A 17,824-nucleotide genomic window follows, 5' to 3' on the forward strand; every position below is an offset into this window, starting at 1 on the left:
TATTGGGCGAACCTGTGCCCACAAAACAGGCTACACTTATAGCACAACGATAGCGGCGAACACGGTCGGCGATCGTCGAAAAATCTGATCAGCGGTTCAAGCGCGTCGGCTTTTATACACAATCGTCGAATGTTCCAGACTAATCGTTGGGACCCGCGTGCCTTCCATAAAGTTCTACATCTTTCGAGTCAGGCGAATAAATCAGATAACACAAGGTTCGGCAACAACAGACTGCGGATAGAAGCATCGATAACTTTCCAGAAACTTCGGATACATGCAAGCGCGTCCCGCGCTGTGCGATAAGATTTGTTAGGCGGTGAAACCTGGTCGCCCGATAAATATAAATACACGTGTCAATACCCCCCTCTTAAAAAGCATCGTCCCGATGCTACAAAGAGAGCGAAACACAAAGGGACATAAACATAAGTAACATAAGTAAACAACATAACAAACATAAGTAACATAAATTAAACATAAGTAACAAAACAACGAAAAGAAATAAAGTCCAAAGGTCAGTTACGCGAAGTCCCAAAGTTCGTCAACGCTGGTGGTACGGCTTGAGCCGCACAACGTGGACAATTTCAGGTCGTGAGCGGCGCCGCTGTGACAGCGAAATGCCGTCTGGCACGACCTCGTAGTCCAGTGCACCAATACGTCGGATGATCTTGTACGGTCCAAAATAGCGACGCAAAAGCTTCTCGCTCAGTCCTCGTCGGCGTATAGGGGTCCAAACCCAAACACGGTCACCGGGCTGGTACTCGACAAAGCGTCGTCGGAGGTTGTAGTGTCGGCTGTCGGTCCTCTGCTGGTTCTTGATCCGCAGGCGGGCGAGCTGTCGGGCTTCTTCGGCGCGCTGGAGATAGCTAGCGACGTCGAGATTTTCTTCCTCAGTGACGTGGGGCAGCATGGCGTCGAGCGTCGTCGTCGGATTCCTGCCGTAAACCAGCTTAAACGGCGTGATCTGTGTTGTTTCTTGCACCGCCGTGTTGTAAGCGAATGTTACGTATGGCAGGACGGCATCCCACGTCTTGTGTTCGACGTCGACGTACATCGCTAGCATGTCGGCGAGGGTCTTATTCAGCCGCTCCGTAAGACCATTCGTCTGCGGGTGGTAGGCCGTTGTCCTCCTGTGCCTTGTCTGACTGTAGTTCAGAATGGCTTGAGTGAGCTCCGCTGTAAAGGCCGTTCCTCTGTCGGTGATGAGGACTTCTGGGGCGCCATGTCGCAGCAGGATGTTTTCGACAAAGAATTTCGCCACTTCGGCTGCGCTACCTTTCGGCAGTGCTTTAGTTTCAGCGAAGCGGGTGAGGTAGTCCGTCGCCACGACGATCCACTTATTTCCGGTTGTTGACGTCGGAAAGGGTCCCAGCAAGTCCATCCCGATCTGCTGGAATGGTCGGCAAGGAGGCTTGATTGGTTGTAGTAATCCGGCTGGCCTTGTCGGCGGTGTCTTGCGTCGCTGACAGTCGCGGCATGTCTTGACGTAACGGGCGACATCGGCGGTTAGGCGCGGCCAGTAATACCTTTCTTGTATCCTCGATAGCGTCCGGGAGAAACCGAGGTGCCCAGCGGTCGGATCGTCATGTAGGGCGTGCAGTACTTCTGGACGTAGCGCCGACGGAACAACAAGAAGGTAGTTGGCGCGGACTGGTGAGAAGTTCTTCTTCACGAGTAGGTTGTTTTGAAGCGTGAACGAAGATAATCCACGCTTAAATGCCCTTGGGACAACGTCGGTGTGCCCTTCCAAATGCTCGATTAGGGCTTTTAGCTCCGAGTCACCTCGTTGCTGTTCGGCGAAGTCTTCCGCGCTTATTATTCCAAGGAAGGCGTCGTCATCCTCGTCATCTTGCGGCGGCGGGTCAATGGGGGCGCGGGATAGGCAATCGGCATCTGAGTGTTTTCTTCCGGACTTGTAGGTTACAGTGATGTCGTATTCTTGTAGCCTGAGGTTCCACCGTGCCAGCCGTCCTGAAGGGTCTTTTAGGTTGGCTAGCCAACACAACGCGTGATGATCGCTGACCACCTTGAATGGCCTGCCATATAGGTAAGGGCGAAATTTCGCTGTGGCCCAAACGATGGCGAGGCATTCCTTTTCGGTTGTAGAATAATTGCCTTCTGCTTTTGACAATGATCGGCTAGCGTAAGCTATCACGTGTTCATGTCCATCTTTTCTCTGGACTAGGACGGCACCGAGGCCTAGGCTACTGGCGTCAGTGTGTATTTCGGTATCGGCGTGCTCGTCGAAGTGCGCAAGTACGGGCGGCGACTGCATGCGTCGTTTGAGTTCTTTAAATGCGTCGGCCTGTGGCGTTTCCCACTTGAACTCGACGTCACATTTAGTTAGCTGGGTCAGCGGCTCAGCGATGCGTGAAAAATCCTTGACAAATCGCCTGTAGTAGGCACACATGCCAAGAAATCTACGCACTGCCTTCTTGTCGGTGGGCTGCGGGAACTTTGCAATGGCAGCTGTTTTCTGCGGGTCGGGGCGTACTCCGGATTTGCTGATGACGTGGCCTAGGAATAGAAGCTCATCGTAAGCGAAGCGGCATTTTTCTGGCTTCAGAGTGAGCCCTGATGACTTGATGGCCTCTAGTACTGTGGCAAGCCGCCTAAGGTGATCGTCAAAACTTTCGGCGAATACAACGACGTCATCCAAGTAAACGAGACAGGTCTGCCACTTCAATCCTGCTAAAACCGTGTCCATCACGCGCTGGAACGTTGCAGGCGCCGAGCACAGTCCAAATGGCATAACCTTGAACTCGTAGAGGCCGTCTGGGGTGATGAAGGCGGTCTTTTCACGATCTCTTTCGTCGACTTCTATTTGCCAATAGCCAGACTTGAGGTCCATCGAGGAGAAGTATTTAGCGTTGCAGAGCCGATCCAATGCGTCGTCTATCCGTGGGAGAGGGTATACGTCCTTCTTCGTGATCTTGTTCAGACGACGATAATCGACGCAGAAACGAAGGGTTCCGTCCTTTTTCTTCACCAGCACAACAGGAGATGCCCACGGGCTTTTCGACGGCTGGATGATGTCGTCGCGCAGCATTTCATCGACTTGTTCTCTTATAGCTTCACGTTCTCGCGGGGAAACTCGGTAAGGGCTCTGGCGAAGTGGTCGAGCGTACTCCTCGGTGATTATGCGATGCTTGGCGACTGGTGTTTGTCGAATCCTCGATGACGTCGAAAAGCAGCCTTTGTATCGCCGGAGCAGACTTCTGAGCTGCTGTTGCTTAATCACGGGGAGACTTGGATTAATGTCGTAGTCTGGTTCGGCAACCATGGTCGTCGGGGTAGATGCGGCGGATTCCGAGAGGACAAACGCATTGCTGTTTTCCAGAATTTCCTCGATGTATGCGATCGTCGTGCCCTTGTTGATGTGCTTGAACTCCTGGCTGAAGTTTGTCAGCAACACTTTCGTGTTTCCTCCGTGCAGTCGAGCGATCCCTCTTGCGACGCAAATTTCACGGTCTAGCAGTAGACGTTGGTCGCCTTCGATGACACCTTCTACGTCAGCGGGTGTTTCGGTGCCGACCGAAATAACAATGCTGGAGCGAGGCGGGATGCTCACTTGATCTTCGAGCACACTCAAGGCGTGGTGAGTACTAGGGTTCTCCGATGGTATCGCATGGTCTTCCGACAGAGTTATTGACTTCGACTTCAGGTCGACGACTGCGCCGTGTTGGTTGAGGAAGTCCATACCGAGAATGACGTCTCGTGAACATTGTTGGAGGATAACGAAGGTGACAGGGTAAGTCCGGTCGTGAATGGTAATTCTTGCCGTGCACAGTCCAGTCGGCGTTATGAGGTGTCCTCCGGCGGTACGAATTTGAGGGCCTTCCCACGTAGTCTTAACTTTCTTCAACTGGGCGGCGATGTGTCCACTCATGACGGAGTAATCAGCCCCTGTGTCGACTAAGGCAGTGACCGCGTGGCCGTCGAGAAGCACGTCGAGGTCGGTGGCTCTTTGTCTTGCATTACAGTTCGGTCTTGGCGTCGGATCACGACTGCGTCGCGTTGACTTGAAGTTGGAACGTCGCGTCGTCAAGTCGTCGTTCGTCGGTGTAGTCTTGCCTTCCTGACTTCGTCGGGACGGCGGCGTGTCGTTGTTATGTCGTCGAGATCGTTTCGTCGTCGTCTTCGTCGGCGGCGGAGGATCTTCGTCAGTTCGACGAACAGCAACCGCACCTCCATCGGTTGCTGCTTTTAGTTTTCCGGATATGGGCTCGCTGACCGGCCCCGGGCTGGGCCAGTGTATGGTCGGCGCTGCGGCGACAGGTAGCGGCCTGGTGATGGCGAACGGGACGGCCGTCGAGGGCTCCACTGAGTAGCGGCGAGGTAATCGGCGATGTCACGTGGTCGCTCGCCAAGCTGTGGACGCGGCGCGTTGACGGCGAAACCTCGCAGTCCCATCTCCCGGTACGGACATCGTCGGTAGACGTGACCCGCTTCTCCGCAGTGGTAGCAGAGCGGGCGGTGGTCAGGAGCACGCCAGATGTCCGTCTTCCTCGCGTAGGTGCGCTGGGCGACGGGTGGTCGTGCTGGCGGCGGCGGCGGCGGACGACGAAACTGCGGCGTGACAGGGCCCTGGCGCGGTCGCGGAGGGGGTCCTTGACGGCGTGCGACGGCGGCGTAGGTCATCGCTTGCGGCTCACGCTGCGGCGATTCAGGGGCTACTCCAAGTTGTTGTTGGAGTTCCTCACGCACGGCGTCGGCAATCGAAGCCACTTGAGGCTGTGATGATGGGAACAGCTTTTGTAGCTCCTCCCGCACGACAGCTCGGATAGTCTCGCGTAGGTCGTCGGCGGCCAGTGACTGAACTCCGACGTAGTTTGTCGAGGTCGTGCGGCGGTCGAATTGCCGGTTTCGCATCTCGAGTGTCTTCTCGATGCTGGTGGCCTCGTGAAGAAACTCGTCGACGGTCTTCGGTGGGCTTCGTACCATTCCGGCAAAAAGTTCCTCTTTCACACCACGCATCAGCAGGCGGACTTTCTTCTCCTCGGGCATTTCAGGGTCGGCGTGGCGGAAGAGACGGCTCATTTCTTCCGTGTAGATCGCGGTCGTCTCATTAGGTAGCTGCACCCGGGTTTCTAGTAGCGCTTGGGCTCGTTCTCGGCGTACGACGCTTGCGAATGTCTTCAGGAAGCCGCTTCGGAAAAGTTCCCAGGTTGTTAAGGTGGCTTCTCGGTTTTCGAACCACGTCCTGGCCGCGTCTTCCAAAGCGAAGAACACATATCGCAGTTTGTCGTCGCTGTTCCAATTGTTAAAGGTAGCGATTCTTTCGTACGTCTCAAGCCAGCTTTCCGGGTCCTCGAAAGTTGAACCGCGGAACGTGGGGGGCTCCCTGGGCTGCTGCAGCACGACGGGGGATGCTGGGGCTGCCATTGGGGTGGACTTGGTGGCAATCTTTCTGGTCGTCTCGGGCAAAAGTCCGTGCTCCGGGGGCAGTTGTTGAAGACGGCGGCTTGCTCGATGGTCCGGGACTGCGTTGGTGTTGTCTTTGCGTTCCGGGCTTGGATCACGGCTTGTCGGGGGCGTCCGGTACATGGACCAAAAGCACCTCCACCAGATGTCACGTGGTGGTGACGTGAAGAACACAGTAGCAATACTGTGATAGACAAAACTAACTTTTATTGGGCGAACCTGTGCCCACAAAACAGGCTACACTTATAGCACAACGATAGCGGCGAACACGGTCGGCGATCGTCGAAAAATCTGATCAGCGGTTCAAGCGCGTCGGCTTTTATACACAATCGTCGAATGTTCCAGACTAATCGTTGGGACCCGCGTGCCTTCCATAAAGTTCTACATCTTTCGAGTCAGGCGAATAAATCAGATAACACAAGGTTCGGCAACAACAGACTGCGGATAGAAGCATCGATAACTTTCCAGAAACTTCGGATACATGCAAGCGCGTCCCGCGCTGTGCGATAAGATTTGTTAGGCGGTGAAACCTGGTCGCCCGATAAATATAAATACACGTGTCAATATAACAATCTCATTGATATGTATCGGGAGTTTTTCACGTTGCTCTAGACGTTTCTCACTTACACTTTCATTAAATTTTAATGTTTGACTAGGTGAATAATTATTGCAGACTAATTAAGTAATCAGACGGAATGAAAAAAAAATGGCTGTGGCTTAGGTAAGGTTAAGCCCAGGATGCGAAGCATACTAGCCTTTATTTTAGTTGTTCAACCACTGTTTAGCCTGGTGAACTGCTGTTGCTTGGCTATGTTTGGTTCGGCTAGACGAAGAAAAAACTCATGCATTACTGCTTCGCCTTCAAGAATGGAACGCGACAGCGTTCCCGTCGACCCGCCAAGGGGTGTAAGACAATGGGCTACAGGGCAGAGACTACGCGCCCCGCATTGGACGCGGTGAGCGTCGAGCAAAGCAGCGTTCGGCGCGGCAACGAAATGTGCGCCTGAGCAAGAGACGCACGCCTTAGAAACAGCACGTTTCTAAGGCAACACCGCATTCACTAGAGGCGCTTTTGTACCGCTTTGAAGCATCGTACTCGTGGCTCAGTGGTAGCGTCTCCGTCCCACACTCCGGAGACCCTGGTTCGATTCCCACCGAGCCCGTCTTGCAAGAGTTGAGCCAAAGCCACTTCTCCTCTGTCGTGACGTCACGGTGTCACGTGGTTTCAAGGCGACACCGCCGCGCCTGAGGAGCTGGGTTGAGCTCTCGTAATATGCTTCGCATAAAAACAAAAATAATCTGAGCATCTCCTAGCGACGGAAAACAATACTGACTCGCTTCTGTGTAGCTACGAGGCATTCGCATACTTTTAAAACTTTGGCTCAAGTTAGCCGAGATACCCTGTCGTTATATTTAAATTAGTTTGTGGGGCTTTACCTGCCAAAACCAATTTCTGATTATGAGGCATGCCGTAGTGGAGGACACTGGACATTTTCAGCCCCTGGGGTTCTTTAACGTGCGCCTAAATCTAAGTACATGTTTGTTTTCGCATTTCGCATTCGATCGAAATGCCGCCGCCGTGTCCAGGATTCCATTCCGCGACCTCGCGCTCAGCAGCCCAACACCATAGCCACTGAGCAACCAGGGCGGGTGCCCTGTAGTTCACTCGTAATGAATCGAGTATCAGAAAATTCGTGCCGCTCTGCGGTTTTTTCTTCGCCGGCTCATTAGGCTAACTTTTTTTAGATAACCGCGGCTGCTCGTAATCAAAGAGTTGGTCTGTAGCTCTCGCTTAGAGCAACGCAAAACACACGAGTAAGAGGTACGCCAATATTGTTGAAATACGCAAAGGCACGACTAATGAGGAAACGCAGTCATCCTGTCCGGTGTAGCACTTTATGACAGCACAACACGAGGTGAAGGCCAAGGCACAAGCTTGTCACTAGCGCCACACACACCACTCCACAGTCCGACGACCACTCTTCCTCAAGCTGCCTTGGTTCGGCTTTAGTTCACCCCGAGCCATGCCTTAATTACTCTGATTCGGTAGAACGGGTCGTCTCGGTCTTTTTCGTTGTACTGGGCACACGGGCTCGTCGCTTTGTTCCTGAAGTCCCCGAGGTGGGCGTTGAGCAGCAGCAGCGACATGCCCGGCCGCAGGAAGGTGGAATTCTCGGCCAACTTTTTGATCTGCACGTGCAAGCAGAAAGGCGTTTTTTTTCTCTTATTTACGGATCGAGCTAACTTCTGGAGCACAGCTTGGGCGCGTCTCAGTCAATTTGGAATATGCGGCGTACAGGTTTTCAGTGTACCGAAAAAAGGCTTTCTGCAACGTTTCTACACAAAAAAAAACAATGAAAAGGAAACTAATTGCTCACAGGTCGGCAAAGCGCCGCGAAGTACCTCGTATTTTTCAGAAAAGAAATTTATTTCTGCGGAAGAAAAATTTGACCTGGTAAGGGGATGGAACCCGCGAACAAGGCCTTTCCGTGCAGGATGCTTTGAGTTCTATCTACGCAGCACGCCAGCTGATTGCTGGTCAATTTTTTAAGAAGTGCAATTGTTTGGGCGAGCATGCAGCCGTCCATAATAACTACTTGCTGCGCACTAACTGAATGACGAAGGACAGGGATTTTGACGAACACAAGCGAACAGTTGCGCGTGCGTTCGTGAAATCCTTGGCCTTCGTCATACAATGGTCCCAACAATAATTTATTATGGTGAATTATTCGGCACCCTAAATGTAGCCCGAACCCACAAGTAAGACACGGCTCCGAGAACCTCAGAAATAAAGCGTGCGATCATTTCTTTTTCATTGTGACACCCACATGCATGTCCTTTGTAAGTTCGCGTTATACTCGGGTCGAATACAGTTGTCCCATTTTTTGAAATTCGCTCCCATAATAACGGAGAAGTGATTAGGCAGGGTTAACAAACCAAGTTTTCCTCTCGTGTGTACAGACTCCGGCTTTTCGCGCCTGTCATGACGCCGGGAAAAAGCGCTCGGAAAATTCGTCATCCAATGCAGGTTGCAAACTAGCTGCGCCCGATGTAATGCAAATAAATATAAACAGTTGCTGCGTTCAAAAAACTGAGAACGGTGCAGGGGCAAGAGAAACGAGGCTTCGTGACGTCTATGCAGCCGTTATTTCGTCACAAGCGTCAGGAACAGATTTTAAAGTCTGGCCTTTCTGCTAATAAGCTGAAGTACTCCCGCCTACGGAAATGCAGGTTGAGTTTAAAGGCTAGCATTCTTAGTGCTGGAATGGAATTTGTGCTTTTCCATATTGCCCTGTCAACGATCTTATTTTCCAAGCAGAAAAAATAAATTAAGACTCCTGGTGCAGCAGGTATATGTAACTTCACGCGCATCTTCTGTTCTGCCTTGCAAACGGTTTCATTAAATTGTGTCGTCTTGCTCGTCGATAATTCAGGCAAGAGTTGGTGAACTCGCATGTGGCGCCATCTGGCAGACAGTCGGGGAAACGACTACTTTCGCCTCCGACGTTGGTCTCGGAGGCGCACATGACATCAGAGGTTGCACAAATCTTTTCCAAAACTTACAATACCAAAATAGAACTTTCTATCCTGGGTAAAGGTGTACTGTTATGCGTGAAACGAGAGGCAGGAAAACAAGAAATAAAGTTTATGCCCTCATAAAAGAAGGCGTCGAATGATAGTGGCACAGATACACCTCAATTATACAAAACCACGACAGGCGACGCCGTCAGAGGGACAGAGACCTTCGCACTCATGGCGAATTGTGGGATTGTGCGGGAATTTTACCAATGTACTGTTCAATCCTTGGATCCAGCTGTTTCTGTACTCGGTCGTGTATGTGCCTCGCAGGCGCGTCACTAGATGCCTAATTAATATAACACTGCCGCGTCGGGATCTCAATGCTGCAATGGAAGCGGCATTACATCGCTGGCACGTGCACCACAATAATCCTTCCGACATCATTTAAGTTTGTCACCCGATGGGAAGATCGATCGAATCTTCAATTCCTCAACCGGACAGCCTTAAGGAGCTCCAGTCGCGGAAATGCCAGCGTTGGTGGCGTTATGACGTGAAAATCCTGATTGATCGATAGGGTCGTGAATGCGAGTCACGTGGTGTCGTTCTAGGGAACACGACAGGTGATGTTCACGCAAATGCGTTGCCACCTGTGTAAGGGAGGAACAGGCAAGAGTATAAACCAGGCAAGGGGCCGCCGAGTTGGTGTCCGCGTGGTGACGCAATAATTTGACACTACAGGACTTGTCTGTGCGGAGTAGTGGACCGATGGAAACTTTCCATTCGTCGGCCCGGGAGTCTGCCACGCGGCGTTGCCACCCTGAAATTACTGTTCGTCTGTGGGTAATGGGTATACCGATTAAGTGCAGGCTGGGCGCGCTCTAGGCCGCCGAGAGAAAACACGTGTGCGATGGGTGCGGTGACGTCTACCAGTGCGTGGTGCTCTTTTGACTCGTCTTCTTCGGTGGGATCTGATGGAATGCGTACTCCTGCACGGCGGGGAGGTCGGCCACGTCAGACCGAAGCGGGGAAGGCGGGGATGAAGGCTGGGCACGCTGACGTGATGCGCCAGAATAGTTTCCTATAGGATTCGGAATATAGTGCGAGAGAGGCGGAGGCAATGCGGAATAAGCGGGCCAGGAATCCGGAGTATCGAGCAAAGGAGGCCCAAGCCAAGCGACTGAGACGCCTATCCGAGGAGCAGCCAGGAGCACGAGAGAGACTCAGCCGGCCTGATCGGGTTCCACTCGCGAAGGCGAAACTGAAGAGTCACCCAAGATGTTAATAAATACTATTTCAGTAGTGCCCTTCAGCATAGCCATGTTCTTGCTGTGGTTAAGCTAGGGAAGCACTGCAACACATTTTATTCGAGTGTGAAATTATCTACCCAGCTGTCGGTTTAGGCTCTTCTGGCCTCCTTGAAGCCTTCGGGTTCCGAGATAGCAGGGGTAAACATTTCCGCAAAAGAGATTTGTAAGAAGCGCTTGGATGTTCGGTGGCCAAAAAGCAGAGAGACGTAAAATAAAGGAGGTGTAAAAACACACAATTCCATGTAGTGGTTCAGAAAGTTTGATGCTGGGAATCCTTCGTGTCTGTGTGTGCTTCAAAAAGATTGGTAGTAGATTAGGCCAAATAAGAACAAGAGCTTGGTGGCGCAACCCACCAATCTGTTTGAAAGGGGTGCTCATAGCATCCATCCATCAACCATTCCATCTGCGAATGAACCGCCATGTTCTGAACGGTGGGACTTATATCAAACTTCGCTACCAGGTATATTGCATACCAAGGTACATTGACATCGCCATCATTATCATTATCATATTTTACGTCCACTGCACGACCAAGGCCTCTCCCTGCGATCTCCAATTACCCCGGTCCTGCGCGAACCGATTCCAACTAGCGCCCGGGAATTTCCTAATTTGATCGCCTCGCCTAGTATTTTGCCGTCCTCGACGGCGCTTCCCTTCCGTCGGCACCCATTCATGGCACCCATTCGCCTAATCTGCGCATTACGTGACCTGCACATCTCAATTTTTTTCTCTTGATGACAATTAGAATATTGATTATACCCATTTGCTCTCTGTTTCGAACCGCTTTCTTTCTGTCTCTTACCGTTATACCTAGCATTCTTCGTTCTATCGCAGTTTGCGCGGGCTTTAACCTGTGCTGGAGCTTCTTTGTCAGTCTTCAAGTTTCTGGCTTGTATGTCAGCACCACTGAAAGGCACTGATTGTACACCTTCCTTTTCAGTTAATGACTAGCTTCCAGTCAGCAGCTGACAATGTCTGCCGTGTGCGATGCAACTCATTATATTCTTCTGTGAATTTCCTTCTCGTGGTAAGGGTTTCACGTGATTGATAGCCCTAGGTAAACGTACTTTTTCAGTGACTCTAGAGGCTGACTGGTGATCTTGAACTCTTGTTCTCTTGCCCTGCTCTTCATGATTATGTTTGTTTTCTGCATATTAATCCTCAACCCCACTTTTACACTCTCTGTTAAGGTCCTCAATCATTTGTTGTAACTCGTCTCTGGTGTTACTGAACAGAACAATATCATCTTGAAACCGAAGGCTTCAGGATATTCGCCGTCGATCCTTGCACCTAAGCCTTCTGAGTTTGTTTGCTTGAATATTTCTTCCAAACACGAAGTGAATAGCACTGGAGAGAGTGTCTCTTTGCCTTACCCCTTTCTTTATAGGCATCTTCCTACTTTTTTTGTGTTGAATTGAGGTAGCTGTGCAAACTCTGTATATATTTTTCAAGAAATGTATGCAATCGGCCTGTACCATTATTTGCTTAATGCCTCTATGACTGCTGCTATCTCTACTGAATCAAATGCCTTTTCGTAATCTATGAAAGCCATACAGTGAAGCTGATTGTAGTCTGCGGATTTCTCGATGACCTGATAACATGGATGTGCTCGATTGCAGAGTATCCCTTCCTGAAGGCAGCGTTTTCCATTGGTTGACTAAGTCCAGTGTTGCCCTTATTCTATTGCAGAATATCTTGCTGAATATTTTATATATTCATCGGAGTAAGCTAATGGGCCTATAATGTTTCAATTATATAATGTCTCCCTTTGTCTGGATCAGTATTATGTTTGCATTCTTCCAGTTTTCTAGAACCCATGATGTCGATAGACACTTCGTGTAGAGTGTCACCAGCTTTTGAATCATTATGTTTCCCCCATCTTTGATTAAATCGACTGTTATTACATCCCCTGCCGCTTTACCTCGCTTCATGTTTCGCAAGGCCCTTCTGACCTAATCGTTAGTTATAGGAGGAGAGTCTCCAACCTGTTCATTACTGTTTCGAATGGAGGTAACGTGGCTCCTCTGGCTGCTGCACATGTCTGTATAGAATTCTTCCGCTGCTTTTACTATACCTTCGACATTACTCATGATATTACCCTGCTTATCTTTCAGTTCGCACCTCTTGGTTTGTCCTGTTTCCTTCTGACTAATTTCAGGCTGAGTCCATTGGTTACGGGTTCTTGAGTCTTTAAAGTTTAGTATATCATTTATTTTCGCCTTGTTGATTAGTTTTGACAGTTACACGAATTCTGTTTTATCTCTTGAGTTGGACACTCTCGTGCTTTGTCGTTTCCTTATTACGTCCTTTGTTACTTGGCAGAGCTTGCCTACTGGTTGCCTTGGTGCCTATCCTCCCACTTCCATTGTTGCCTCTCAAGCCAGCCTCGTTACGGTTTCATTCATTACCTCTATGTCATCATCATCTCTCTGTTCTAAGGCTGCATATTTGTTTACAAGTGCCAGTCGAAATTTGTCTGCTTTTGCCCTTACTGCCTCTACGTTGACCTGTTTCTTCACTAATTTTGCTCTTTCTCGGTTCAAATTGAAGCGAATCCTAGCCCTCGCTAACTTATGATCAGTGATATTTACCCTACCTATCACTTCTACATCATATGCTATGCTGGAATGGGCAGAAAGTACGAAATAAATTTCATGTTTTGTTTCACCATTAGGGCTTTTCCAAGTACGCTTTGTGTTGCTTCGCATAATGAAGCAGGTGTTCATCGTTCGCAGCTTATTCTTTTCTGCGAACTCTACCAGCATCTCTGTTCTAGGGTTCCTAGAATCGACGCCGTTGTTGCCACTTGCTTGCTCACCAGCCTGTTGTTTCGCCACTGTTGCATTGAAGTGGCCCATTACTGCAGCATACAGAGTTTGCACTTCTCTCATCGCTAATTCATCATATCCATAAAACTGATCTACTTCATCACCTTTGAGGGTGGATGTTGGAGCGTAGGCAGGCTTGTACCACCTTTAATCTATACATCTTATTATGTCTGACTGCGACTACTGCTACACTCTCAATAATGCTGTAGAATTCGTCAATGTTGCCCGCTATGTCCTTATGGATTAGGAATCCTACCTTGTATTGCTTCTTATCTGGGCGACCTCTATAGCAGAGGACGTGGCCATTACTCAGCAACGTATAAGCCTCACCTGCTCTCCTAATATCACGAAAGCCGATGATATCCAAAACAATGTCTGATAGTTCCTCAAAGAGTCCTGCTAAGCTATGGTTACTCGACAGAGTTCAGGTGTTAGAAGTTGACAGGGTCAGTTTTCATTGGCCGCCTGTCCGGATCCAGAGATTCTTGGTACACTCTGCTGCGTGCAATCTAATTGCCTTTCAGCCTAGCCACGTGCTTGCGGCGCTAAAGCCAGGGAAAGAATGCAACACATTTTATTAGGATGTGAAGTTATCTTCCCAGCATTGGTATAGCTCCCTAATAAAGCTGTCAATCGTCTTGTAGTTCCCCATGAAGCTGTAGTGGCGATTTACTTGGTAAACATTGCAACCACGTCAAATAACGGACAAAGTATTTTTGCCCGACTGCCTCTTGACCCATATTGCTGGCTTCCTTGACATCTTGAAATGAACATGGGGCATCAAGCAAACAAGAGGCACGACGGATTGTCCCAGTCAATTTCATCGACTGCTGCTTCGGGAGAGGGGATAACAGTATGGTGAAATATCGTGCCTGGCCAATGCGAAGCAGGCCTTGTCCGGCAAATGCCCCATGAGCCAAGACGCGCAATGTGTGCGCGGCTTACACTTCGCTGTCCCTCACAACTAGCACGTGTCCGCCTGCATTTGGACGTCGCACACACGTCACGTGATCTGCTAGCACCTTTCGCACTTGACAACGCGTGTTCCGCAGTGCAATAACATCGCGCGGCGTTTGAATTGAGGCGCGCAACACGAGGCGCACGCGTGCAGAAATATATTCGGGGTTCGCGCTTTAGGTGTGCTGGGAACTCACCTTGTAGAAGATGGTATTGTTGCTCTCGAAGAGTATGACCTGCGATGTATCGGCCTCTGATTGGGCCACCTCGACGCCTTCAAATCTTTTGGCTCGGTTGTTCTGGGTGTTTGCTAGGCAAGGCTAGAAAATAAGAAGAGCGGAATAGCATATCTTTGTAACAAAAGGTAGCGTAGGAAAAAAAAAAACACGATCTTCTGACACCGCAGGAAGAACGAGCGATCGTTCTTCGTACCCCTTCAGAGAGTTGTAGGAAGCGAGCGGTTAAAGCGTATCACTGCAGGAAATAGACGCGGCCCGGCACGGGGCACTTGTTGGCTTTTAGGATTTGTTGCTGCGTACGTAGATCCTCCATACCCTCATACGTAGAACCGATAGGGGGATCAGTTCTCTCCTCTGAACGGTAAATGTTTTAGCTGCTCCAAGCCGCATTCATGAATTTATGTATCTTTTGCGTAGTGCTAGGCGGACCTACTAATCTTTCCGGCGTCATGCGCATCGCACTTCAACTCTGGAGCCAAAGAACACAACTGTGTTCGTAAATGTAAGTTACAAATTACAGTAAAGTGTAAGTCATTTACGTGCACATGCTAAAACATTGAAATATCTTGCAACAAGGCACCTCGTATGACACGTGACGTCACGGACACATACTCTAAGATCATTTACGCCCTTAAAGATGAGTTGCTGTGTAAAACTGTTTTATTACTCGCTTCTTTATTTATTCACGTCGCCCCATTTGGCCTCACGGGTTCCAGCATCGGAGCAAGAACACGCTTTTTTGTTGCGAAGGTGCGATTTTTAAACCAATATACGCCCTTATTCACATATAGGTTTGTGCACAGTTGTACCAGAGTCCTTCCATGTTTTTCTGGTCACGAAACTCCGCCGTCACGCTATGGGAGAGGTTCATATGCTGCCCAAAGGTGCCGCGACGCGGCGCCACTGTGCCACAGAGGGCATCGTTCGCGTACCGAAATGCGTGCGCAGTGCGAGCAGGCCCCGTACACTCTCAAGTTCAACTAATGGCCACAGAGGGCGAAAAAATCGACCGCGCGCCGCTGCTAACAAAGCCGACCTAGTAGCATCACCTCGGGATTCGTTCGTTAGTTCCAACATTTCCCGGTAGAGGCGTCGTAATAAGCGCAATTTTATCTTACAAACTTTCTCTTACAATTACCGAAGCATTTTCTTTTACATAAAAACAGGGCAAAATTATCATTGCTAATTAGATATTGTACTCTTTGTTAGTAAGTTTATTGTTTCTTCGCCATTATGAACGCAAATAGCGTTCAGCATCATCGATCTTTCACGTGACCTCTGGCCTGGATTTAAAATTTTTACCGGTATTTCCGAGTGCACGGCGGCACGGATTCATTCGTTCGTACACTCAAGACTGGTTGCTTCTTTGTTTCTAAAACTAGTTTCTTGCGCTTCTATGTAACTTGGGGTGAAGTTACGTGTTTGCAAGCGGACATGTAAGCCCGGCAGTTGGGTTTCGGTCGTGAGCCATTCGGAACAGGTCTGCATCGAAACGGGAGCTGGATTTTGCTGCGGCTGACAACGGCAATAACGGTGAGTCGTTTAACACTGCTGCTTCAATCGTTATATAATATCTGTCTCATTACCTTCCAGGCGGGCACAAGTTAACGAACTAGATCCTGCATTACATATGGGCAGTGAGGATCTCAGTTGCTGTTTCCTAAATAAACCTTTACTTGCGAGGCTGTCGTTTGGTTTACACACACAACCAGGAAAGAAAGAGCGATATCGGAACGCGCGTCTCATTTTTCATGTTATTGTAGCCGTGGTTGTAGGTGACTGAGTAGCCTTATCAATATACAGATTAAACATTTTTTCGAGTCGGCCGGCAACGTCTTTCGTCCACAAAACCGAATAATCCTTTGGTAAAATGAAGTGAAAGTACAGAATTTAATGTATTAAACAGTTGCAAGCATGATACCCATATTTCGTACTTGTTGGTTCCAAATGTTCTTGCTGTTCAGATTGGTTTACCGTAGGGCATTTATTTTTGCAGTAGTGAAGCGGTGCATCACGTTCGTGGAGAAAAATAATGCATCAGTTCTAATAGCTTCATGACTTTCATGCATTTGCTTGAGTAACTAGCAGTGTGATCACTTCTAGAGCATAAATGAACCCACAAATGTTCTCATTTGTGATCTTAATAGTACTTGCGCTGTTGACATGCATTGTAGTTAGGCAGACATCAATTTTATGGGCAATAGCAATATTTATTTAACATGCTGCTTAAGCACCCTAGAATAGACAGTGTACATTTGCATGTGTTCCGTAGTCGCAAATCATTACAACATATATGTCACACCTTTTTGCATTTCATATTGCAAAACTTTGCTTTTTCAATTTCTGATTCAGTCAAAATTTCTGTTCCAGACATGCAGTAATGAGGACGGCACCAGTATAAAGCAACACACTCCACGCACTAAACAGAAGCTGCTGCCTGCTACGACAAGGTCATTGTGTGGACATTGGCTACTACTACAAGGTAAACAACATATGGTTCAGAAATAAATATGTTTGATCTATGCTGTATTGGCTTGCCGTTTGCAGCAGATATGAATGTTTGTTCATATATATGGTTCAGTATAATTGGTTCGAACATATAAAACCCACATAAATTTGGCTAATCTGTGCTATATCTCACGTGTCACCGTTTTGCCCCAACAGAGTCTATGCCAAGCACATCTTGGTCATCACAGGAGCTCCTATCTGCACCAACAGGAAGGGGCTGGAGCCGAATTTGCAAGGCTTTTACACCAAGAACAAAGAAGCATATGCACAAGAATATGGATGAGATATCAAGTCTGCAAAGGACTGTGTTAAGACTGCAAAGAGCTTCAGCCACCATTCCACCAGCACGGACATTTGGCTGAGTCATCCAAGTAACTCAAAAAGGACTTTCTAGAAATTCTTCGTCTTCAGATGCACCTGCAACATCTGACCAAGCACGGACGACGCTGGCCAAAAGATTGAGTTTCATCAGTTCGTCCTTAATCAGCTTCCAAGCCATGTTAATTCCGTTTGTGCGAAGTGTAATTTTTCTTCTATAAATGCAAGCTTTCTCATTGCCCATTTTTGTTAGAGGTTATTCATCCTCATCCAAATATAAAGGTCAACCTTTATATTTGGATATTTCGCTGATACTTAATACCAGTCACTGTCTAGCAGCCTAACATATCTGTAGCAGTATCTTCTAGTGTATGTTGTCATGCGCAATTACTCTCCTGAAATAGCTGATGCAGCATCGGCATGCGTCTTGCATTAACCTATGCACATGTGCTATGCACCATTTTACTTTTCTTGGTGTTTTTAGCCTTCAATGCTTGCAGAGCAGAGTGGCTTCTCTCTTGAATGCAAGCTTTCTCATTTTCCATATTCCTAGTCTCGTTGATGATTGCTCCTCTTCCTTGATAGCCTGGGTCTTTGTGCAAGCTACAGTGAAGTGATTGATTGCAGAATCTGGTTTTGCTGCCACACTTGGTTGTGGTAACTGTGTTACAGATGTGGGGGCCTGGTCAGTTGCATTGGTAAGCAGTCCCTCGAGGTAAGCATTTGC

General features: G+C 48.9%; 1 protein-coding gene and 1 long non-coding RNA gene across 2 annotated transcripts in view; one reads left to right on the forward strand and one right to left on the reverse strand.

The window, feature by feature from the left end:
- Positions 1–7,237: 7,237 nt before the first annotated feature.
- LOC139049966 (uncharacterized) overlaps positions 7,238–17,824 on the reverse strand; it is a 78,579-nt gene continuing 67,992 nt past the window's right edge. Inside the window, exons 14-15 of the mRNA XM_070525908.1 lie at positions 14,230–14,352; positions 7,238–7,611 (exon numbers count right to left, since the gene is read on the reverse strand). Coding sequence (XP_070382009.1) covers positions 7,429–7,611; positions 14,230–14,352 — 306 coding nt within the window. The 3' untranslated portion in view covers positions 7,238–7,428. The remainder of the gene's footprint in view (positions 7,612–14,229; positions 14,353–17,824) is intronic.
- Positions 15,599–17,338, forward strand: LOC139049850 (uncharacterized). The gene is made up of 3 exons (XR_011508626.1): positions 15,599–15,804; positions 16,642–16,753; positions 16,936–17,338. It is a non-coding gene; the product is annotated as an uncharacterized lncRNA (long non-coding RNA).

The sequence above is a fragment of the Dermacentor albipictus genome, chromosome 9 (assembly GCF_038994185.2).
Source record: "Dermacentor albipictus isolate Rhodes 1998 colony chromosome 9, USDA_Dalb.pri_finalv2, whole genome shotgun sequence".
In the NCBI taxonomy this organism is placed as follows: Eukaryota; Metazoa; Arthropoda; class Arachnida; order Ixodida; family Ixodidae; genus Dermacentor; species Dermacentor albipictus.